Source organism: Phoxinus phoxinus, assembly GCF_949152265.1.
Source record: "Phoxinus phoxinus genome assembly, chromosome: 13".
NCBI classification, from domain to species: Eukaryota; Metazoa; Chordata; class Actinopteri; order Cypriniformes; family Leuciscidae; genus Phoxinus; species Phoxinus phoxinus.
In genome coordinates, this window is record NC_136888.1 from 9274853 (window position 1) to 9301425 (window position 26573).

Consider the following 26573-nt stretch of genomic DNA (forward strand, 5'->3'; position numbering starts at 1 on the left):
AACTCACAGAACTGACTACAACTCGTCCAAAAAAGAAAAAGATGCTATTCTTCATGAAGAGGTACAAACTTAATCCACCTTGAGTCCTGGAATACACACAAGCAATTCTCAGCGTCTGTAAACATTTGCTGGTCATAAATATATTTGCTCGCGAGCGTACATGTGAGCGTGAAGTCTGCGAGCGGAACGGACCCCACACATGCACACACAGGGGGAGCATTTACCGGCCCGCGCCAGAAGAGTTTAATATAGATCTCTCTGGCCTGGCATCACACCAAGGTTGACATACCAACTGCCATGTCTGTCCCACCGTTTCACAGAGGAATAGTTTTTAATAGACAAAAATGGCCGTAAGTATGCAAAATCTCATCCCTCACTCTCCGCACGCATCCGAGCCAAAATTCCCATCGTCCTCGGAAACCAGAACCAATTTCCAGAGGAATTATTTTTATAAAGGACAGTATTCTGATGTACTCTGCATTTTGACGTTGTACATTAACTTGTATGACCTATTCGACTTAATCTGCACTAGAAAACCAGGAATAAAAACACATTTTAATAATCTTTTATTTCCTTAAATGCACACAAATCCATTTTTAAGGAAAAGTTTATATTGAGTTTGGCCCAAACTGAAAAAAAAAAAAAAAACATGATCCCTTAAAAGTCTCACAGTACGGCTCTTTTCAGGCTTAAGGAAGGTTTTTCCGTACCATTTGCAATTCCTGGCTCATAAAACGGTCTTCTGCAAAATATCAGATTAATTTTAGTAATTGCTCTAATTTTACAGGTTGATCAAAGCCGTGAGGCTAAATGAAGTCGGTCCGGTTATTCCATTCGGGATGGCTCAGAGACTCCACGAACACTGGGATCTCTGTGGACTTTTTCCAGGCTGTTGACAGTTTACTCGAGCGCCGAAGGACTGTTTTACCATTTCTGAAATGCCTGAGTTATCACACTGCAGAGGTATTCATAAGATTGGGGGTGTTTTTACCCATCTCGATATTATCGTTTATGGTTCCGCTGAAAACACAGAAGGCTGAAACCGATATAAACACAGGAGTGGAGGGAGGGGCCAATGATGGTTTGATTGACAGCTGGCCCTGTTTTCACTAAAATCGGTAACACTTTACAATAAGGTTCATTAGTTAACATTAGTTCATGTATTTACTAACATTAACTAACAATGAGCAATACATGTGTTACAGTTTTTATTCATCTTTGTTAATGTTAAAATACAGCTGTTCATTATTTGTTCACATGTCAGTTCACAGTGCATTAACTAATGTTAACAAATACAACCTTTGATTTTAATAACGTATTAGTAAATGTAGTTAATATTAACTAAGATTATTAAATGCTGAAGTAGTATTGTTCATTCTTAGTTCATGTTAATAACTAAGGTAGTTCACTAATGTTAACTAATAACCTCATTGTAAAGTGTTAACCTCAAATCAAATGTATATTCTTGTGGGCAAAACCAAAGTTTGTTATCATTAACTCAAATGTAAGTGATTTTCAATCGCTGGAAGGGAAGAATTTCAGAACTCAAACAAAATGTTTCAAAAGAGAAACGTGTGCATATAATACAAAGGTGAGTAAATGAAGATCAGAAATATGATGCATCTTTATGGTACAGTATACAAAACCCCCCAAAAAGCCATATAAGAGCAGTCCACTGAAAGAGCTCAACACGACTATGAATTCAGTGCCAATGACTTCAGAGACAGATTCCTGGCCCGTGGAAAGCACACAGGTCTTGTTCCTTAATTAGACAGATCAATTTTAATTACAACACGTTTCCAAGCGACACTGGCCTCCGCGGGTCTCTGGTTCATGTCATGTTACAGTGCAGAGCTTTCATGCAACAGAATGGCAGAAGTCAAATAAACAAGCCTGCTGAAGATAATTTCCTCTCCTCTGCTACTGCGGCGCTCTGAAACCAAATCCATTATTTGATTACACTGGAAAAGGTAACAGGAAGACTGGGGAGAATTCCACTCACAGCGTCCTTGTAAAGATCAATTACACCATTTCCTTTTGAAAGACGACAAAATAAAACAAGCGCCGATATTTTTCAGAACTCACCTACAGCAGACGGGCAGATTTTAGGTTGCTTAAGCTGGAAAGCTCACTCGCGGCTTGATCACATCACCTGAAAATCGAATGTGATGGCTGAAAACTTCATTATACTTTCAACACAAACCTGAGGGCCACTGTTACGGTTTCTAAGGAATATCGCGATGGTTTAAAAGTGAGTGACATGGATAATCACACAACACCTGTCAAAAACACTCTTGGGTCATATTTTATCAAGAATTAAGAGAGTGAAATAAGAAAAAATATTTTGAATAAAGAATATTTTTGTATGACAATTAAGAACATTTCCCCCATATATAAAAAAAAAATGCAACAGAACAGAAATTTTATATATCATGAAATATATATAAATATATATAAAATGAGATGTATGTATGTATGTATATATATATATATATATATACAATAATATATATATATATATATATATATATACACACGTATATATATATATATATATATATATTATTGTATATATATATATATATATATACATACATACATACACACACCGGTATATATAATGAGAATAAGAGGGGGATGTGATTAAGTCAATAAAATGTCACAAACATTTTTTTTATATTATATTAGGTAAATAGGAGTGTTATTTTATTTTCACTGATATACTATTATAGGTTTTGTTAATATTTAGAATTTTTTTTTGACTTACATTGTAGTTAAAATGTTTAGTAATTTTGTAGTTTTTGTCATTTAAAAAATATGTCTATAGTTTTATTCATTTGTATTTATTTTTTAGTTTATTATTTTAGGTTGAAATGAGACAATAATGAGAAATGTTGCCTTTGCAACTGATTTTAAACAAGATATTTTTGCTTTATTTCAGTTAATGTTTATAGTAATGTTTTTTTTTTTCTTCTTTACAGTTTTAGTTAACAATAATAATGCTGGTGAATAACCCTAATAAATAGTCCTACATTTTTAATATTTACTCTAACATATAATTACTTATTTCTTTTTATTATTTTGGGGTTGAAATGTGACTGGCTCGTGTTTTCTTGTGATTCGCCCAATTACCAAAACAACCCTTCAATGTTGGTCTCCAAGCAACCTTGTGTCCTGCTTCCAAAGCAATGAGAAATCAGAGGGAAAACATTTGTCAAAAACAATTAGGGAAAAACAGCAACACGGCAGCATTATCGCCAGAACACAAACCCGTCCGGCTCGACAAGATGGAATGTTTTGCTTGTGTTTTGCGGTTAAATGGTGATGTCTTTATCAATGTTTACCGAAACTCAGAGTCCCTGTGAGATGGGCAGTTCGAGAAATAAAATAAGTGTTTCCCATTTACATCAAAAACAATTCCTGGTCTCTAGATATGGCTCGGTTCACCAGCAGGTGAAAATCTGAGGTAGAAAAGTAACCGGACGGGACAAGTTGTGCCAAAATGTAATGCTAAAGGGTTTATTCAAACTGCATCTCTTCTTTGTTCCAAAATGGTCCCAAATGACAATTATGCAGATGCCTCTTAAAACAAAACATGAACTTACAATATAAAAACCCCATTATGATGGATTAAAACGTCACTTTCCACAATCTCCAACAGTGCGGCCACAGCCAGGAGGTCTCGGTTTATGGTTTTGCTACGGTGTGAATAAGTAAACGTGTTGTCAACGGACGATGCTGCAACGACTTATTTCTAAGAACGATGAGACCACACATTCCTTCAAGCCTCGCTCCCCGTGGAAAAACTAGACCAAGGCCATTTATTTAAACAAAACACTTTGCCAATTTGTCCTCCCTGCTCGACACGACAGAAGCTAATTGATTCGGGCACCCGAACGCTTCTGACATATGTCAACCGTGAGCACCTGGACTGGAGGTGGCAGCCGTACTTCCACATCCCAACCCATTTCAAGCCCAAACATCCTGCAGGCGTCTGGGCTTCGGGACAGGTCTGAGTCTGGCTCTGGAAGACGTCTTCTAGCCAGACTCACTGCGGATGAATGGACGTCTCTTACATTAAAACCAGGCCGAGCACTGACACTTCTTCAATGGCTAAAAAAAGAAGTGAACGGTGAAATGTATCTCACTCATTATTAACAGAGACCACCTATCACGACAGAGTCCGCAAAGCAAACAGTGTAAACAAAATATAATATTTATAAAAGAGATTTATAAAAACAAAAACAGGTCTGGGAAGTGGAGTTTGCTGAGGGTTTTCTGGCAGAACGCACTGATCTGGTAAGATTAGGTTCTAGACCTCTCATGAACGAAAAGTGAAGTGGATAAATGAACTAGGAAGGTTGTGCACATCATAATATATTTAGTTTACTTATAATAATTGTGTTTGTTGACTATTAAGGTCCACGCAACTATGTCTCTTAACAGTTAACAGTACTTAACAGTACAAAATCCTAATGCGTTGTCTAAAAGCAAACCATTTATGTTAAGTAAAAAATTCTTACATCCAGAGGGTGGCAGTATAGTGCGACGCCAACTGCCATTTTGCCCTAACTTAATTTGATTGTGTCCAATCTGCTTAGATACATGTAAAATTTAAGTTTACTTAATCCATTTGTGATGGATTACATGATTGATTTGTGTCGCATTAACTGAAACTGGGCGGTGCTTGCTAGTTCCCAGCATGCTTTGCATATGGTTGAATTAAGAGAGAATAAATGTTAAAGTTAAGTGTTATTTTATGTGGGTTTTTTTTTAGAAAATGAGAAGACTTGATAGTGTGTAATTGTATTTAATGTTTAGTAATCTATATACTGTATCTATCCATATCTATCTATCTATCTATCTATCTATCTATCTATCTATCTATCTATCTATCTATCTATCTATCTATCTATCTATCTATCTATCTATCTATCTATCTATCTATCTATCTATCTATCTATCTATCTATCTATCTATCTATCTATCTATCATCTCCACAAATACCAATAGCCAATTATTCAGATTAATGATATGATTTTATTAAGGGTAAAAAACTAAATCTCTCCCAACTAATGCTGTAAACTCTATAGGGAACCCTCTAACTTCGTGCATTACTATAATATTAAAGATTAAAGTTAACAATAGAGCCCAAACTGTTATATTACACTGCATTTTATTTTCAGAAATAATAATTCAACTCGGTTTCAATTATAGTATACAACTCATTTGCACATAAGGTAGTTTCATAAACACTTGTCTTCATTTCTTCAAACATACATATATAATTACCAGTAAATGAGCTCATCTCTAGTGTTTTTGCTATAGTTAACTAACAAACTGTGAGGTAAACGTTAAGTGACATAGTTCACAAGCTGGTTTATTGGCATCTTTACGCGGTTGAAACAGTGATCGAGTGATTAGATGAGTTGTACTGTATCTTTCAATAAACCCTTTGATGTTCATGCATTTTTTTTTGTGCTAGAACTTGTATTCAGAGGTCAAATTGTAAAGAAACTTCAAAAGGGAGGGTGCGGGGGAACAGTGCTGAACAGTAGTTAACCTTACAAATGGTTTAAACATTTTTAAAACATGTTTATTTATAGGATTAAAGAGTAAAATAAAATTCTGCATTGACATTATTCACAAGATAATTTATGTGACTGTAGTATCGTATGACTAAGCACCAGACTCTCTCAAGACTCTCTATGCAGCGTCTGGCGTGACGCAAGTGTTTTTGCTAGTTTCAGCCCGACGCAGTTATCATTTTCACATCCTGCGCCACGTTTTTTAAAAAGGGAATGCATTTGCGCCCATCTGTGCGCCCATGGGTGTGCTAGTCTGAAAACGCGGTGTGTTTAGGCCCATTGATGGCGCGTTGCTATTTTGAGGCAACAGAAATAAACTGCACCATTTACCAACTGAAACCTGGTCTGAAGTCAATGGTGCAATATTTTTTTTTGTTATTTAAAGAGTGCGTTAGTAATATGAGCCTATAAGCAGGTCCACAATGCGCGTAGTGTACGCTGTGTTGTAAGGTGTGTTGTAAGTTTGTGCGTTGTAGTGTACGCGTAGTGCTTATTACACACACAGGGCAGCAGCACACAAACAAGCCAAATAAAAATAAAAGGATTACAATGTAAAATATTATTATTGTGTACATAAAGATATGGTGGAATCCGGCTTGTCCCGTAGATGGTCTGCTTGCACACACTTTAACCTCGCGCACGAGCAGACCCGTTTACATTCTGGAGAAGCGTTCAGTCTTTCCACTATCAAATTCCGCCATGTAAATAGCGAATCCGCCATGGCACGAGTGCAACTGGCTTTTAAAGGGAATGGGAGATGAGACTCTGATTGATTTATTGCACGTAAAGCCCAAAACACACCCATTACTCAAGAGAATAGGGACAACCCTTTTAGACCATGCGCCGGGTGTGCGGACCATTTTTCCCGTCGTTAAACTAGCAAAAGTGGAATACACTGTCCGAATTGGACAAATCCTAAGTGTGCTTGTGCCGTGCGCTTTAGACCATGAGCTTAGATCGTTAAAATAGGGCCCAATAACTTTTTGTTCATTTTAACAGGGCATGTAAAAATCTGAACATATCTGACTGGGCCAATAGAAAAATCGAGCCCTGATTTTGTTAATTTGGAGAATTTCTTAATTTGGAGATTAAATGTGAAATAATTACAATATAAAAAATATTTATATAAAAAAAAACATTTATTGTTAGGTGTGATATATATAGTCTTCTAAAGTACCTACAGGGACATCAATGGGAAAATATTTCCAACTTCTGGGAGACCAAAATAAATCCCTGAACTTGACTTCACCAGCTGGCTACTGGTAATTAAATTGATTGGTACACTGGACTCGTAAATATATTCATTAGAAGTACAGACTAGGGCAATTTTCATATGCACTAATCACATTTACAATGGTGGTCCGTACTGAAAGAGTAATACAGCAAAATAGCTGTCATTGCAAAAAAACAAGACCCTTGAGACTGATAGAAAGACTGGAATCAGGAAAAACTCCTGGGGAATAATGGCCTACGAAAGCCAAGCCTGCCAACATCTGCACCTGGTGCTACAGGAAAACGCCAAGTGAACTCTGTTTCACATGTCAGAAGAAACGTGAAGGCTTTTCACAGGCATGTTTGGTTATTCTCCAACCAGTCATTCCAGTAGGAGGAAGTCTGATGCTGGATTAACAATTTCCCACACAGATTACAGAACCTAAACTAATAAAACCCCATCATCTGTCTCTGCAAGAGTCATACACAGTCTTTAACTGAAGAACATCTTTAAATGTAGCTGAAGCTTCAATGGAAATAAATAAATGGAACTTCAGTTCTTCTACGGAACACAAAAGAAGATAATTTAAAGAACGCTAGGAAATGGAAGAAATAAATGGAAATATACAAACAACCCGACACCCACAGTACAATCATTTTTACAACTCATAATTAAGATAATCATATCAGCTCAAAACACCCTGATAATCTTCTCATCACTTTATAATCATGTTAAAAAACTGTCTGAGTTTAACCAGAGCACATTTATCAAAGTCTGTTGTACACTTATATAGAAATGCAACCTTAAATTACAACACAATCATATTTGTGTTTTAAAAACACTTGCAGAATGTGAATGACGCAGCTTCTAGAGGTAACATGACAGTATCTCACATACAGTATGGAGTCGAGCACTAGAGGTCACTGTAAGGATCCCGTAAACATCAGCTTGTACGGCACACAATGGAGAGATGCTCCACAAAAGACTGACTCATGGGCAGCGTCATCATTCCTGACCGTCTGTCAATGTACAAGCAATCAAAGTCCTTTAGTGAGTTAAACAAAAGGTCCTGACCAATCTGCTTTCAACTAGCGGCCGTCCTTTCTGTTCACAGAAACCTTCGCACATGCATGACTGGCATCGCAGGAGACTGTGACTCAGCAATTGAGTCACAGTCTCCTGCGAGCAAAATCGATGGATTTTGCTGAATCACCGTCACTCAGTTCATATTCTGTCCCAACTCAAGCTCCTGAAGATGGAACATTTCAGATCAGTGTTTCTCAACTGGTTTTACTCCAATAAATCAAGTACCAAATCTGTTTATTATAAAAAATTAATAAAAACTCAATATTCCTAGCACAAAGCACATTTTGTATGAGAGTTTGAATTGACACACAACTTCAGCAAAAAGATCTGGGAAGAGTTTTCTCCTCCTTTTAAAAGTAGATGACGCATTTTTATACATGATTATATTGTTAGTTGCATTTTTTTTTATGTAACATTGTTTTACATAACTCTTAAACTTTTTTAAGTTTAAGAGTTTAACTTCATACAAACTTACAACACACCTGTTGAGAACCACTGATTTAGTGGACAAACATGCCTTTCCTTTATGATTTATGCGTGACTTCATGAATAAATACTTCTTTTTTATTTACTTAAAGGGATAATTCTCTCAAAAATGAAAATTATGTCATCATTCGTGACCGGTTTTGGCACATTTAGTCAGAATGACCAATTTTTCAGAAATGAGTTTGGTTATTTTAAGGTGTCATTGTAATTATACATTTAAGTACTGAGTAATATTAAGCAACTACATGTACTTACTAAAGGGTTAGGGTAGGAAGGTTGAGGGTTCGTTGCATGTAATTATGCATAATTTACATAATTTTACTATGGTAAGTATACAGTATATATATAGGTATATATATAGGTATATGGATACAAGGATGTAACAAGGACACTGTAAAATAGAGTGTTACCATGAGTTCTTGTTATTTCCACATTCTCCATTAAAAACCTTCAAAATTATGTATAATTTGTTGGAATTTTGGACGCCATTTATTTTTATTGTACAGACAAAAAAAAAAGCGAGGCATTTTTCAAAATACCTTTTCTGTTTCACAAAATAAATTAAATATAATCTGTTCATCATATAAAGTGTAAAACTCATTTTACAATCTCTTAACTTTTTGAAGTGACAAAGTGGTAGTTGCGTGGACAGTCAATGGAGGGACAGAAATCTCTCAGATTTAAATAAAAATAGCTTCATTTATGTTTCTAAGACAAACTAAAATTATTTCAGTTTAGAATGACTTGTGAATAATTGATGACAATTGTTTTATTTAATTTTGTGGGTGCAAACTAGCCCTTTAAGTTCTTGTCAGATAAGAATGAATCGTCTATAGAACAATTTTAGTTTGATTGGACACATGACCTCTGGCATCAATAAAGATATAGGAAAAATTTATGTTAAAAGTATATTTATCTCTCATTACATGATTAGTTGTATTGTATTCATTTACTTGAGCATTGTTTCTCTACCAGAACAAACCTGTTACACGAAAGGTGAGATCCACAGTTGTACAGGACATAACCAGTTAGAAAATAATGTACAGCTTGAACACAATGTACAGAAGTGAGAAAATATTATTATTTATGTGTATAAATACTTTGGTGAAAAATTATTTAAATTATATTTTATGCATTAGGCAGCATGCTTTAATCCACAGTGACTTACAATGCATTCAAGGCACACATCGTATCAGTTCACGCATGACCTGGGAATCAAACCCATGACCTTGACGTTGCTAGCGCCATGCTCTACTGTTTGAGTAACAGGAACTATGATTAATATGATTTGAAATTCATATTAACTACAAGCCTAAAAATACAGTTTCTAACTGTTTCAGGCAGCAAACTGACCCGAGACACCATAAATCACAAGGCAGTAAGTCACAGACACCCGAGAGAGTATGTGAGGTGTAAAAATGTAACTTCATGTCTTCTGTCACACACACACACAGAGAGACTGACAGAGTGGTGTGCACTGTTTTGCAGGCCATCTGGGAAGGATTTATTGTGCAATTTGGTTTATTACCGCTGTGGTCTTCGACTAAGTAGCTTGCTCACAATTACAGTCCGAGCAGCGCAACACCTGGCCTCTCCTAACAATAATAAATCCACGAGGGAGGAAACCCAAAATTAATGAAAGGTTATCACCATCATGCCCTGTTTAGTGCTCACTGCTGAGACGAGCCGGTTATTTATAGTGCTGAGAAAATAAACACGAAAATAGTGCCGTAATGCCAAACAGACCGTGTCATTCTGAAGAATGAAATGAAGAAAACACAAGAAGATCGGCCACTTCGAGGAAATTACAAGGTGCTGAAGGGCGGATATGTGTGAGGCGTTCTTCAAAGCTCGATGTCTGGCGATCTGAAACATTAATCAATACTTTCTTGAGTTCATTCATTTAAAAAATATGCTGTAAATTACATGCAACACAATGTATGTCACAGCTTTATCATCTATATCTGTAGTTTTACATGATGGCATGTGGGCTCGATTTAGATTTTAATAACGTGATTTATAATACAACCAACTGATTGGTTGGTTATTTATTGTGCCTTAACATCATGCCAGCTTCCTTGGCTATTTTCATGGCGAGTAACAAGTTAAAATGCTATAACCTATATAATTTGCTTTGGATTAAAAACTCTGAAATGGTCTCAGGGTGGACTTTGTTTTCATCAAATATGCTTAAGAGATGGCATGAGGAACATAGCGGAGGATCTTCATTTGATATTAAGAAGTGAGCGAGTGATTCCGGGATGTCATATTCAGCATCATTTACTTATGATCTGATTCCAGCACTTGGTAAAGATGCTACTTTAACCCACATTAGAGTTCATTTCATTCAGTTTGTTGTTTGTACACTGATCCTCAGTGTTGGGGAAAGTTGCCTTTGAGAGTAATGCGTTACAATATTTCGTTACTCCCTAAAAAAGTTACTAATCACATTACTTAGTTACATTTTATAGAAAGTAATGCATTGAGTTACTTTTGCGTTATTCTTTCTCACCCTGGGCTGGGCTTGCTTATTTGATTTTAACAACAAAAAAGAAAAAAGAAATATATTTTTGCCAAATGTAAAGGCCCTTTCACACCAAAAGTAAAATGAATAAGCCTCAGGCTGAAGGAAATGCAAATGCACACCAGTAGAGTAAAGGGCACCACTTAAACAAACCTGTCAAGCTGCCATTCTGGATTACAGAAGAATAGAACACAGGAGAAGAACGTTAAACACTCTTAAAGGATTACTTCACCCAAATAATAAAGGATCCCATAATATACTCACCCTCAGGCCATTCTAGGTGTACAGTATATGACTTTCTTCTTTCAGCCAAACACAATCAGAGTTATATCAAAAAATGTATTTCATTTTATTTATATTGCTTGTCCTTTGTTATGTGTATGACTATGTACACATATATATATATATATATATATATATATATATATCCTGGCTCTTCCAAGCTTTATAATGGCAGTGAATGGTACCGTTTTTTTTATACATCATGTCAATACGCCATGCGTCGGATCAGAGTTCACTCGTACGGGCGTAACTGGAAGCCAGTGAATACAGTAGGGGTGTGCAGTGGGAATATATATATGTATCAATCGCAAAATTATTCGTATCTGTATTCAAATTAAACCGGAAGTGGGCGGGGCTTCACCGGGACAATTACTTGAGAAGACCATTGTGTCTTTGGTTTTACAGCTGATTTCTTCGTAGTTATCACTGAACAAAAATATAAAGTATATACCTGCATAAATGCCTTCTCCAAGAGAGAGTGAGACAAATAAATATCATGTAGCTTATATCATACAAAGTTTAAAACATTAAAAGAGATAGTAGAAGAAAATGTATATGAATCTTAGTTGATTATAGGCTACTAGAGCTGGTTTGGTTTCTTGCATAATGTCGTACTTTTTACTGCACTACGTTTCATATTGAATTGAATTTAATACTTAATTACATTGGAAATCAGTATTTTCTTACTTTTAAAGGTTCTCTGAGAGATCCTGGGTGACGTCACTTCTTGTTGACGTTCGAACTATTGTCAAACAAAACGGAGGCTAGCTAGACCCTCCCTCCTCCTCATCCGCGCTCTAACCCCCCAAACCCCACCCCCAAATCCTTCTTGTCGGTTATTGGCTGGAACACTGTTTGTTAAGTTTCGTGGTGCGGGTTAGCCCAGTTTGTTTTTGTTGCTGTTTGTGGAGCCTGGGGGGTCTACAGAGACCGCGTTTTTTTAGAGTGTGTTCAGGAGACAGACAGCTAGCGGATAGTGAGGAGATATTTGCTGTATGTGACAAAAAAAAGTTTGGCCTAAAAAATGCGTGACTTCGCTTAGAGCACCTTTAATCAAGTAAAAGTAATTCAAAGTTTTACTTGAATACAAGTAATAAAGTACAACATTTCTAATGTACTTAAGTATCAAATGTAAACAAAAAAAATGGACCATGGTCTTTTATTTATGAAATGTAGTGCAGTAAAAAAGTATGACATTGTGCTTTCGAATGTGGTGAAGTAAAAGGTTTCCAAAGAAAAACACTCTGGTTAAGCACAGACACTTGAAAAATGTACTTGAGTAAAGTAAAAATACTTCACTACTGTCCACCTCTGGGCTTCGGGCACAGCCCTAGAATATAGTTTAAAGGTCAAAGCTTAAAAGACATTAGTTAATAAATTGAGATAAAATACACAGCGCACACAACGCCTCTGCACTTACTCCCGATTTCTCTCAACATGGGGACAGCAGAGGTGTCAGTCAATAAATGGGAAAACAAAGTAACTTGTGTTAATTCTTTGAAAAAGTAACTCAGATATTTTGTCGTAAATTTAAAAGTAATGCGTACTTGAAAAAAGTAATCTGATTATGTAACTTGTGTTACCCCCAACACTGCTGATCATATCTGATAGGAAACGTGTGCATGTAGTCAGTGTCAGATATTAAGGATGTGCAGATGACAGTCAACATAAATACATAAAGTGAGCAAGACAAGAGCTTGAGAATCTGGTGGTGGGACGTTTCCTTTTTAGCCTGAACACAGCTGCTTTCTACAGCGGGAAGGGGAACATGAGGGCCCTCGTACTGCAGAAAGCGTCAGAACAGACTGCATTGATCTTCACAATAAAATGTGGGGCCTTTTGCTCTGCAAACTGCAATCCCCAAAGCGGTGTCAAAGAAAAATGGGTTGATTTTAACATTCTGGTAATAACAGGGTCTGAAATCTTTTGTTGCCAAAAGCGAACCAGCGTTGCGCAAATATTTAGTTTGATTCGGCATTCATATTCCGGCTTCTATATGACAGGCTCAGCCACTGTGATGGTTTGGCTCCGAGAAGAGAAACAAATGTACCACGTTTAATTTGAGCATACGAAATAAATGCATGCAGAACCTGAAGACCACCAGCTCGCCTGATTTAAGAGCTCTCCAACTCAACGGGCTAAAGGTTAAAACAATGAATGTTAAAAGCTGCTTTACTCCTTTTGGCGAGAGAGGGCACCGTGCAGCTACAGGGTGAAAGGTTAAAACCACCGCAACGTGTCAGAGTTTGCTACGTGACCCCTACAAGATAATTCTCCGAGTGAGTTTCCAAACTCAAGGCGCCCTCTGAGCGTAACCAATTATATCTGGAGTCAGCGTGCCAGTAAAGCGCAGGCTGCTTCCCGGTGATATTTGTTGGGCTCCGTTCAGGGGAATTCTGGTCTGTTACAGTCAGTGTTTTGATTTGCTTGTGGTAACGGCATGACAAGGTGTAAGCCGGGGAGGAACGGTGTTTATCCAAGCAGTGAAAGCAATTGGCTTTGTAAGCACAGTTATTTACTTAACTCGGCGCAATTCTCATATCGCATTGCAGCGGTCGGACTGAATGCGATCCATTTCAGAAGGCTGGAAAAGCCGAGGAAGCATTTGAAGAAGGTGGTGTTCCCTTTGGAGGGAAAACAGGCTGCCTCTGATGATGCTATTTATACTTAATTACAGATTTCAGTAAAACCGTTTTCCAGATGCAAATGTCTGAGCTGTGCACCAGGGTGTCATGCTAGTTACCTTAAGCTCTTATCAGCGTTCATGTTTGACCCCAAATGACCTGCTAAATGACTCTGGTTAACCCTATAGGACCAATTAGGTGTTTTCTGAATCATTATTATTCACGCCAATTAGGGCTGTGACGGAGGCAGTTTTTTTTACCATCGGGGTTTTAATGGACCATTTACCGGCAGTGACACAGTAGTGTTGGGCGGCTTAAAGGGAATATTCACCCAAAAATTAAAATTAGCCCAAGATTTACTCACCCTGAAGCCATCCTAGGTGTATATGACATTCTTCTTTCAGACGAATACAATCGTAGTTATATTAAAAAATGTCCTGGCTCTTCCAAGCTTTATAATGAGTGTCAATGGGTATATTTTTTTGGAAGTCAATCGAAGTGCAGCCATCCATGATTAAAGTGCTCCACACGGCTCTGGTGGATAAAGGCCTTCTGAAGTGAAGCGATGCGTTCGTGTAAGAAAAATATCCTTATTTAAAACTTTATCGACTAAAATAACTAGCTTCCGGAAGACGGCCGTACGCATCGATTTACGGCGAAAGAGTAAACCCTTGAACTTTACGCACAACGTAATGACGAACACGGTTGCCCAGCCCTGTTTCTTTGAAGTGTGTATTGATGTGTCAAAGCTTACGCTACTCCTACATCCTACGTCATACATCGTCAAGTGTCACTCTTTTGGCGCAAGTCTGCCGGAAGCTAGAACTATCCCTTTAAACCTCTTTTGTAACAGACGTGCGTGTTTATTTTAGCACTTCCGTCAGTGCAACACCACACTACAGCCAGTAAATATTGAAATAAATATCAGCAAATATTGGTAAGCTAAATAATATAAAAAAGTTACATATTATTTAAAAAACATTGATTTTATATTTCCCGACAAAGATGCGTCCTATAGCTTACCACTCTGCGCTTTGAGAGGGATGTGGGACACGAGCGATTTTTATCTTCCACAGTGTCAAGACATTTAGGCTATGTTTGATTTTGTGCTTGCTAGAGAAAGCGAAACTAAAATCCCAAGCGAGTGTGAAATGCGCTATACAAATAAACTTGACGCGCATTACCATAATAACCAGCACAAACTGTGTTAAATAGAATTTGATGTGCAAGCAAAAAAGGTATCAGGTCTATTACATGCACATTTTTACTGTGGTAAAGTAAAAAAAAAAAAAAAAATGCTATAGGACAAATTAAAAGTGACCCATAGGAAGAAACGTTTATAATCCTCTGCGAAAATGGCCGAGACGTGAGTGAAGATCTGGGAAAAGTCTAATGGAATATTGTTAAAGGGATACTCCACCGTTTTTTCATATTAAACTATGTTATTCCCTTAACTAAGACGAGTTGATACATACCTCTCTCGTCTCAGTGCGTGCACTAAATCACTCTGTCTTGCGGCGAAACTTTGTTAGCACTTAGCTTAGCCCAGTTCATTCAATAGGGGCCAAGCAGAGAAGCTACCAAACACCTCCACGTTTTCCCTATTTAAATACAGTTACTCGAGTAGTGTAACTCGACCTAGGACGGTGACACAAAACAAAACGTTGCGCTTTTCTAAGCGTGTAAAATGGATAACTATATTGGATGGCGAAATACCATAGCAAGTGCTTGGGAGCACTTCGACTTGGCGCAGTAATATCTTCACTCGTGAAAAATCCTCTCACCGGCCCCCGCTCACTCTCCTCCTCCCTCTCATTTCCGTCAATAGAACTAACGTGACTTTTACCACCTGTGCTATTAGCAAACTGCAAGAGATCATTTGCAATGGCGGACTTTGTAGATGATTATGATTTGTTTGTAGAAGACCCAGAGCCATATCTGTTTGAACCCGAGTACACGGAGGAGGAATTAGTTCTTATGGACCGTGAGCGGGGGCCGGTGAGAGGATTTTTCACGAGTGAAGATATTACTGCGCCAAGTCGAAGTGCCCAAGCACTTGCTATGGTATTCCGCCATCCAATATAGTCATCCATTTTACACGCTTAGAAAAGCGCAACGTTTTGTTTTGCGTCACCGTCCTAGGTCGAACTACACTACTCGAGTAACTGTATTTAAAAAGGGAAAACGTGGAGGTGTTTGGTAGCTTCTCCGCTTGGCCCCTATTGAATGAACTGGGCTAAGCTAAGTGCTAACAAAGCGCCGCAAGACAGAGTGATTTAGTGCACGCACTGAGACGAGTATCCCTTTAAGTTCAATGATAATCAGATGACCAGATCGCAAAACATAATACAAAGCTTTGTGCTTCACTCGTGTCATAATATTTACGTAAATCAGCGTTAACGTACAAAAAAATTTGTTTTGGCGGACCACCGCCGCTGCTACCCATGATACGGTTGTAAAGTTGCACGCCAATACAATATGTGTAGCCACAAGCTAATGTGCTCAACCATAAAGTTTATATTGAAATTATGAACAACATGAAACCAAAATAAATTCACTTCATTGCTTCAATGGTCTGCATATTTACTTGAGTACACTGCATTCTTCTAGAAAATGAAGAAAAGAAAAAAGAAAAAAAAAGTTCTCATAAATTCATACAAATAAAATAGAACTGCATAGCAGGGAAAATGAATATTATTTTTGCCTACTTTTCAAAAGCTAATCATATCCCAAAATATCTGTCACATAGTGGAAGTACAAGACGACTGATGTTTACACTTACGAGGTTGATGAGCTGAGTGTGCACTATGTCTTCCACCAGGGCGGCGGTCTCGTGCAAGGGTCTTCGAGAGTCCCCGAGGGCAAACCTGCAAGTCAAAAACATTTCAGGAAAATTATAACCCACTTTACCTTTCATTCTACGGATAGCACATGCCAACATGTTTCACAATCGCTATAAGTGAAACCTCATAATCTTTAAAAAAATAATCTAAAATAGATTCTGTTATTGCCATCCCAGCGAGTAAATGTTCATAAAATGGCAATTAACACACAGTTAAGCCCTCAATTGTGTAATAAAAAGGCATCAGTCATTCATAGCAAAAGCTGACATTCATTACAGATGGCTCGAGTATCCAATGCTAGAGAGCTATTTACAAAATCTGAAGGCCTTTATTCACAGTTTTTCCCACACTGCAGCTGCCAAAGCTTCCCACATTGTGCTTAATATCGACACAGCGGTTTCATCCAATAGTAGCGCAAACCACCGGGATGGCCACAGACTCTCGCCTTTAAAAGACGAACTTCCATGAGAAGCTCAACACTTTCGATGGAAGAGGCTTCATCAACCAACATGTCTGGCTAGAAACAGCATTTCACAAAAATCTGTGACAAATGATTTACACTTATTTCATTAGAAGAAGAAAAAAGCCAGTTTTCTTCAAGAAGTGAGATCATTCTGGTCGAAAACCACACAAGTTACGTCTAAAAGAGTTTTATCATTGGCTTTTATATATTTGGCCGATTGATTCCCCTCTACAAATTACACTTACCATCTTTTAAGAGTATATACATGGGCAAGATTAAAATTGCTAAAAACTAGTGTCTAATTACATTTTCATTTGCTTTATATGGTTGGGAGACACTTACTGTATAGTCACCTACTGCTCAAACTCTGGCTCCATGTGTCCGGTTAATAGATATCTCAACCATAACAGTCTCAATTAAATTTTATTGCACTCCTCTTTCTTTAACCTACATGCATTTTAATCCAAATGCCTCCCAGAGGAAAAACTGTAATTTACTGCAGAGTTGTAATTTATTCCATTTGTTTAAGCATTTCAGCTCAGAAACAGGACACCAGTAAGACAATATTGAGAGCATCAAGATGCTTCAGACAGAACCGTGAAAAAAAAAATCGGTCCCACTTTATATTAAGTGGCTATAAGTACTATGTACTAACATTGAAATTAATAATTTGATACAATGGACTTATTGTGTACATGCATGTTTTTACATTGTACTTATATTTTAAAAATACCTGCATGTAATTACAGCTGTAATTAAGTTATGTAATTAGATTTGTAATTACACTGTTGATCCTTACCTTTATACCTTAACCCACCCTTAAACTTACCCATACCAGCACACCTGTCCCTAACCTTACCAGTATCACACCGCAATAGCAGCAAAAGTGTTTTACAATAAAACATGAACACAATAAGTACATTGTACTTATTTTTCGATGTAAGTACATAGTACTTAAAGCCACTTAATATAAAGTGGGACCAAAAAATCAACTCAGATCTGGATGGAAGCTTAAAAACCCTTTAAACACTTAAAACATTTATAAAAAATAAAAATAAAAAAAATAAGAAAATAAGAAAACTAATAAAAAAATAAAATAAAACGTTTAAAAAAATGCTTTAGACTACACCATAATAAGTAGGGACATGTTTCTGTCATCCCTATGAAATCTTCCCAATATTGGTATTTTACAAATACATTTGATACACTGATAAATTTGATATATTATATACCACAAAATGGAGCGCAACTGGAAGAAAACAAAACTAGAGGTGTTTCGGATTTCATGGAAGGAGAGCTCGATTGCTTACAGAGAGGCTTTAAAAGCTGCTAGATCTGCTTATTTTTCAACCCTATTAGAAGAAAATAAACATAATCCTAGGTATTTATTTGAAACAGTGGCTAAACTAACGAAAAAGAAAGCTTCAAGCCCAGAAGTTTCCAAGCAACACAGCAGTAATGACTTTATGAACTTCTTCACTTATAAGATCGATAATATCAGGGACAAAATTATAACTATGCAACCGTCTAATACAGTATCGCATCAGGAAGTGCATTGTAGTCTCCCTGAGGGAAAATTTGATTCATTCGTTGCTATAGGAGAGGAAGAATTTTGCAAACTCATCAAATCATCTAAATCGACAACGTGCATGTTAGACCCTATACCAACTAAGCTGCTGAAAGAGATGCTTCCAGATGTCATAGATCCTCTTCTTAATATCATTAATTCATCTTTGTCTCTAGGATACGTACCAAAAACCTTTAAGCTAGCTATGATTAAACCGCTTGTTAAAAAACAGCAACTTGATCCTACAAAACTAGTCAATTACAGGCCGATCTCTAATCTGCCATTTCTGTCAAAGATAATAGAAAAAGCAGTATCCTCACAACTGTGTTCCTTTCTTGAAAGAAATGATATCTGCGAGGATTTTCAGTCCGGATTTAGACCGTACCATAGTACCGAGACAGCTCTCGTTGGAGTCACAAATGATTTGCTCTTATCATCCGATCGTGGTTGTATCTCTCTATTAGTATTACTTGATCTTAGTGCTGCATTTGACACCATTGACCACAACATCCTTTTAAATCGACTCGAACATTATGTTGGCATTAGTGGAATTGCACTAGCATGGTTTAAATCATACTTATCTGACGGTTATCAGTTTGTAGCAGTAAATGAAGAGATGTCTTATCAATCACAAGTTCAGTATGGCGTACCACAAGGCTCAGTACTAGGACCGCTGCTGTTCACTCTGTATATGCTACCATTAGGAGATATCATTAGGAAACATGGAATTAGCTTTCACTGTTATGCCGACGATACTCAGCTGTATATTTCTTCAAAACCTAACGAAACCTACCAATTCACAAAATTAACGGAATGCATAGCTGATATAAAAAATTGGATGACTTGTAATTTCCTACTAATAAATTCAGAAAAAACAGAGATTCTAATTATTGGACAAAAAACTTCCACACGTAATAACCTAGAGTACTGTCTAACACTTGATGGCTGCTCTGTTAAGTCTTCGTCGTCGGTTAGGAACCTGGGTGTGCTCTTTGAAACCAATCTTTCATTTGAAAATCATGTGTCTAGTATCTGTAAAACCACTTTCTTCCATCTTAAAAATATATCTAAATTACGTCATATGCTCTCAATGAATAATGCAGAACAATTAGTTCATGCGTTTATGACCTCAAGGCTAGATTATTGTAATGCTCTACTGGGTGGTTGCCCTGCACGCTTAATAAACAAACTACAGCTAGTTCAAAACGCAGCAGATCGAGTTCTTACTAGAACCAGGAAGTATGACCATATTAGCCCCGTTCTGTCAACACTGCATTGGCTGCCTATTAAACATCGTATAAATTTTAAAATATTGCTGATCACTTACAAAGCACTAAATGGTTTAGCTCCGCAGTACTTGAGCGAGCTCTTAACGCATTATAGTCCTTCACGTCTACTGCGATCTCAAAATTCCGGCCAGTTAATAATACCTAGAATATCAAAATCGACTGCTGGCGGTAGATCCTTTTCCTACTTAGCACCAAAACTTTGGAACAGTCTTCCTACCATTGTCCGGGAAGCAGACACACTCTGTCAGTTCAAATCTAGACTAAAAACACATCTCTTCGGCCTAGCATACACATAACACATTATAGACTTCTATAATTCAATGTTAGGCTTCATAGTTTAGAACAGCCGGGACCGGGAACACTTCCCGTAAATCCTGATGTACTTGGTACATCATAAGAAGGATGGCGTCTACGCTAATATTAGTCTCTCTGTCTATCCCGAGTTTTACCGCTGTCCACCGGAACCAGGCTGTATCCAGATCTGATGAAGGACCAGCGCCAGGACACGACGACGCCGCTGACCTGAAGTGTCAACCAGTCTCTCCTCCTCTCCACTTCGACTTCAACCAACCGGAACTGGACAAATACTCTGATTCATTCTGAACTTCATACACTGTTCACTCATTGGCCAGAGGAGAACTGGCCCCCGACTGAGCCTGGGTTCTCCCAAGGTTTTTTTCTCCATTCTGTCACCTGATGGAGTTTTGGTTCCTTGCCGCTGTTGCCTTACCTTCTGGCTTGCTTAGTTGGGGACATTTAATATTCAACAATATTATAGATCTGCCTTAAAGGTGGACGATGATGAAATTGTTTTTTGTATTTTTTCATGTAATCACTGTGAAGCTGCTTTGATACAATCTGTATTGTAAAAAGCGCTATATAAATAAAGGTGACTTGACTTGACTTGACATTAATGGACATTAATATGGATTTTGACATCATATAAATATGTATCATGCATCTTTCTGGTATGTTTAATTCGGATTCATCAATGAGTTTGTTTGTTTCCTGGTTTTGTATTCGTTTCTCCATGCCAGCCCAATGGCTATTTATTTTCATGACCAGAAAAAATTATGGATATTAACTGACAAGTAAAAGCTTGTTAAAAAAAAAAAATCCAAAGTGTTAATTGAATAAAAAAGTTTTTTTATGGGGCACAGTCTAATAAAATATGCTTTTTTTTTAAAGGATTTTGACAACAACAAAAAACATGTTGATGGATCTTCTAATATTAAAAGTTTCTGTGCCAATTGGTCAATCAGTCTCTCATTATTACAAAATAAACCCGTGTGTTTTGATGACCAGTGATGCGTTTCCCAAAAGCATCGTGAGCTAAGTTAATATAAAATAGAGAACATTGGTTGCAATGCTCTTCACAATCAACTTCGGCTCATGATGCTTTTGGGAAACGCAGCCTTGTGCATTAATCATTATTTCTTACACAGTTTAGATTGTTTCTACTCAGTTAAAAGGAATGATAAGCACAGAATGATAAAGATAAAGCACAGATAAGTTTGATAACTTCTATAGAAATGCTAATATTACTCAATATCTCCAAATTGAGTTGCACAACCATGATCATGCAAGCTGGATTTCAGTGAAACTTCCTGCATTTGAAATACCTTTGACCCCCCAGTGCTGTAACTAACATCAGAAGCGCTAAACCGAGCCCAGCCTCACGATAAGAATCGAGTCCTTTTCTCTTTCTAAGATGCCAGACAGCATCATCAGTTTTGCAAAAATAAGCTGAATGTTTGGATAGAGATTTTGTGTTGAGAGTGCACCGCCGATGTTTACACGCCTGCGGTGCGCTGACGGCCTCCTCCGCCTCTTTCCATCTCTCCAGCTGCCCGGGTTTGCTTAGAAACAGAAAGAGCAATGTGACTGATGTAAACACATTGATTTGACAGTCCTGATTCCAGAAAACAATCAATGTTTAAATGCAGTGCAGAGATCAGAGATGGTTACAGTAAACATCTTGTCCACAGGGACCCGGGGCCAGACGTCTCTTACACTCTGTGACCAACGCGATACAGTACTGTATGTCAACAGAGGAAACTAAAAGGATTAGCTTGAAAGTAAAACTAAAAAAAGAAAAGTTGAACCAGTTTACTTTCTCAATACTCCTCCATAGGCTTCTATTGTAATTTAAACTTGCCGGCCAGAAAGTTATTAAAGACATTGTTAAAATAGTCCAAGTGACTACAGTGGCTCAACCTTAAGTTTATCAAGCGACGAGAATACTTTTTGTGCGAAAAGACTTTATTCAACTATTCATTTTCTTCTGTGTGGGGCTCTGAGTGAGTTCACGTAGTGTAACAACGCAGCGCTTCAAAGCCAGATTAAAGACATCTCTTTGACCTAGCATACACATAATGCATTATAGACTTCTATAACTCAATGTTAGGCTGCATAGATTAGGTCAGCCGGAACTGGGAACACTTCCCTTAAATCCTGATGTACTCGTTACATCATAAGAAGAATGGCATCTACGCTAATTTTAGTGTCTTTGTTTATCCCGAGGTTTTCCCGCAGCCTGCCGGATCCAGGCCGGATCCAGGCCGGATCCAGGCCGGATCCAGGCCGGATCCAGATCTGATGAAGGACCTTCGCCTGGACCCGATGTCAATGCAGTGCTGAAGTGCCAACTAGCCTCTCCCTATGGAGGATCCCTTTACCACTCTACAGATAAAGCACTGTGGAAAATTTGCGTATCTCCCCCGTAGTGATAAAATAAAATAAAATACAATTCTGTATCAAATTTATAGGCAGGACAAGTAGTTTGTTTAGGCTTGGTTTGTAGAGAATTGCAGACATGCGCACATATATTCAAACCCACATAACTATATAATTAATTCTTGATGCGCACGTGAGCGCCATCAGCGTTTCTCACAGGTTCACATTTAAAGTCTGTGTAGAGAGAACGGTGTCATCTTAGCGGCCCCTAATTTAATAACAAATTATCCTTTCGACGGAAGTGAATCAATCAAAACTAACTTTAGCTGGAAAATAACATTATTCAAGAACCGCTATAAAGCCAAAACAATCTCTGTTAACTTAAATTATACGTTTATCTCTGTAAAGCAGCTTTGTCGTATACACGTCCAAGCTTGTTGAGCACACACCAGTGCAGAAGCTCGTACAATATATTTGAACACGCATAATTAAGCATGTAATAACTGATAATTAAGCACGTTCATGCGACACTAAAAAGTAATGATGCTGAAAATTCAGCTTCGATCAAAATGTATTCAAATAGAAAACTCATTTTAAATAATATTTCACAATATTACTGTTTTTACTACATTTTTGATCAAACAAATGTAGCCTTGATGAGCATAACTTCTTTATCTATATTCCCTGCCAACTTTAATCCTTAAGTGTAGGAGTTTGTATCAATCACAAACTCTAGTAGAAAAACAATGATAGTTACAGGATCACTAATTAAAACAACACAACTATTCGCTTACTCATTTGGTGAGTGGCCTCAGGTTTACATCTAATGATTCTAAATTTGAAACATCACAAAATCCCCAAAGTTATTGTTACATGGTTAACCGACACAATTATGATTGTGAATTCATTCAGCAGACGGCTGGGATAAATCTAATTAGGGTTGTAACCAAAGTTGTATGGCTTGTTTTATATAAAAACAAATTGTGCTCTCTTAGTTGCATGTGCTCAGCCCACGGGCAGCACACGCTGACTACACTAGCGTGGGCAGAAGGATAATATTTTCCTTTCACAACGGTAGAGTGTGTCTTACTTAGGTAGATAAAGAGAGTGGCTTTATCCCTGTTCAATCAGCAACTACTGTTATCCGAACCAAAGCACTGAATCAAGTCAATGAGGCAGTTTTAAGCCCAAGATAAACTGCAGAACGGCAAACTCTGTTTATATTTCAGGCTCTCTCGTGGGCCGTGGAGACGAGTGCAAGATCTGCACGGGGAGGAAGGAGGAAGTTTCTAGACTGTAACATGCCGTCCTTAAACACTGTCACGCAGTCTGGCTGTCTCACCTGGGCTCTGACATCACAACACCGTGAGAAAACATCCTCGTATCCTGGAAACAACTTCAGAACTTCACAACATAATACACTTTTGTAGATGTCCAGACCATTGACTCAAACTAACCACAGCCTTATTCTTCTGCAAAACAAGAAAAATAAAAGATAATAAAAAATTATAGAATAGAATAAAAAATAATCAAATAAATAGAATAGAATAGAATAGAATAGAATAAAAATAATAATAAAATAAAATGAATAGGGAAAAAATAGAAACAATAAAATAAAATTAATATAATATAATAGAAAGAATAATAAAATAAAATGAATAGGAAAAAAAATAGAAACAATAAAATAAAATGAATATAATATAATAGAAAGAATAATAAAATAAAATGAATAGGATAGAAGTATATAATAGAATAAATAAATACAATAAAATAAAATAGAATTAAAAAAAGAATATAATAGAATAAAATTAAATAAAAAATAAATGTATTTAAACAATATAGTTTTGCATTACAGCAGATAATTTGTCACATTCTTAATGGTCTGAAAAGTAGGCCTAATTTTCCTTGTGCTAAATATAATTTCTTTTGATCCAGGGTGAATTGTGGTCTGGAAATATACTGAGATTCACGTCTAGATTTTGACTTCCAACTGACAGTTTCAGCAGTATCTGCAATTTTCATCAATGACTTCAACATTGGGTGGCTTTCACATGAGATCACAGCACAAGGAAAGCATCTAAATATTGTGGGTCACTTTAAAGACACTGAAAGAAAAAAAAAAAAAAGCCAGTGTTTAGCTACAGTATAAACCGGAAAAAGTGAATATTTCCTGTGTGTGTGTGTGTGTGTGTGTGTGTGTGTGTGTGTGTGTGTGTGTGTGTGTGTGTGTGTGTGTGTATCTAATTTTGGCCTTAGAAACCTTTTAGTCCTTCTCCGGACCGTTCCATAACACTTTATGCAGGATTTTTCCACTTTGAAATGCATTTACAGCGTGTGTGTCTGCCGTGGAGTTTTCCAGGCTCAGAGGCGTTTATAGTGATAGGGTGGGGTTGTGCTGGACCTGGGCTATTTTCAGACAGAGGAGACGGCAAAACAGACGTCGAGCTTGATATGAGGGAACTCGAGTTTTATGAGCTCTGAATTAGTGCAATGAGAAAGTCCAGATTATCAGCATGAAGCATAAAAGGGACACACTTTAAAATCAACAGGAAGGCAAAATCGACATTATTGACTTCATCAGTGCACGCTATTCTATTCTGATTCTGAAATCATCATCCCTCTTACTTTTCAATCAAACCCTTTAACTCCATTTATCTTCTCTATTTGCAATCAGATCATTTTAAGCCGCTAAACTCCGGGAAAGTTTTCAGTCCAATAATCCAGTAAGTGAACGCATTCAAATCAGTCCAAAACAGTGCTAATGTAAAGAGAGAATAGAGACTCGCATTGCCTTTTCAGTGAATTATTCATTCCAGTGTGTGTTTCGAGCTCTGCCATATTCTATGATGTTACCGAAGAGCACCAGCCCTCACGTAAAAACAGACTAAACATCCAAACATCCCACCACTGTATGACCAGCAGTGTGCATAAATGTATGAATTATATGGGCTCCTTATATCATTTGGTAATCTGATGTCCCTTTGGAGTCTCCAAGAGTCCTTTTTTGGAAAGACACCTAATTTACCTTTAAAAAAAAAGCTTGCAGTTTTGTGAGAATCACCTTTTCAATCTGATGGTTTACTTTGCTGGATATAGCAAATGATGACAAAATGAACATAATGAACCAAGATAAATTCTCACCAAACTCACTCATCCATGTCTTTATGGACCTTGCTTTGCAGGCTTTACACCACTGAATCCGATGCTTTGCATTGCACTTGGTGATGTAAGGTTTGGATGCAGCTGTTCGGCTATAGAAACCCATTCCATGAAGCTCTCTACGCACTGTTCTTGAGCTAATCTGAAGGCCACACGAAGTTTGGAGGTCTGTAGCTATTGACTGCAGAAAGTTGGCGACTTCTGCACACTGTGCGCCTCAGCATGCGCTGACCCCACTCTGTGATTTTACGTGGAGTTGCTGTTGTTCCCAATTGCTTCCACTTAGTTATAATACCACTAACAGTTGACCGTGGAATATTTAGTTGTGAGGAAATTTCACGAATGGACTTAATACACAGGTGGCAACCTATCACAGTACCACGCTTGAATTCACTGAGTGCATTCACACGAATGTTTGTAGAAGCGTCTGCATGCCAATGTGCTTGATTTTATACAACTGTGGCCATGGAAGTGATTGGAACACCCGAAGTCAATTATTTGGGCTGTCCCAATACTTTTGCCAATATAGTGTGTATATATATATATATATATATATATATATATATATATATATATATATATATATATATATATATATATATATATAGACCGATCACACAAATTCACAAGTTACTAAACTCAACCATCAGTACACAGAGAGACAAAACTTCTATGAACACGCTTAGATTTGAATGGATATGAATGGAGCGCAAAGTCTAGTGTGACCTTTCATCTCGTCTCAAATTTAAGTGAAACCTCGCTGACTGCTTCTT

At 37.3% G+C, this 26573-nt stretch overlaps 1 protein-coding gene across 4 annotated transcripts in view; it reads right to left on the minus strand.

The window, feature by feature from the left end:
- Positions 1 to 26573, minus strand: part of supt3h (SPT3 homolog, SAGA and STAGA complex component) — a 130713-nt gene that overhangs the window by 41625 nt on the left and 62515 nt on the right. For all 4 annotated transcript variants that reach the window (XM_079631901.1, XM_079631900.1, XM_079631902.1 and 1 more), the window contains exon 3: positions 16586 to 16670. In XM_079631901.1, coding sequence (XP_079488027.1) covers positions 16586 to 16670 — 85 coding nt within the window. The remainder of the gene's footprint in view (positions 1 to 16585; positions 16671 to 26573) is intronic.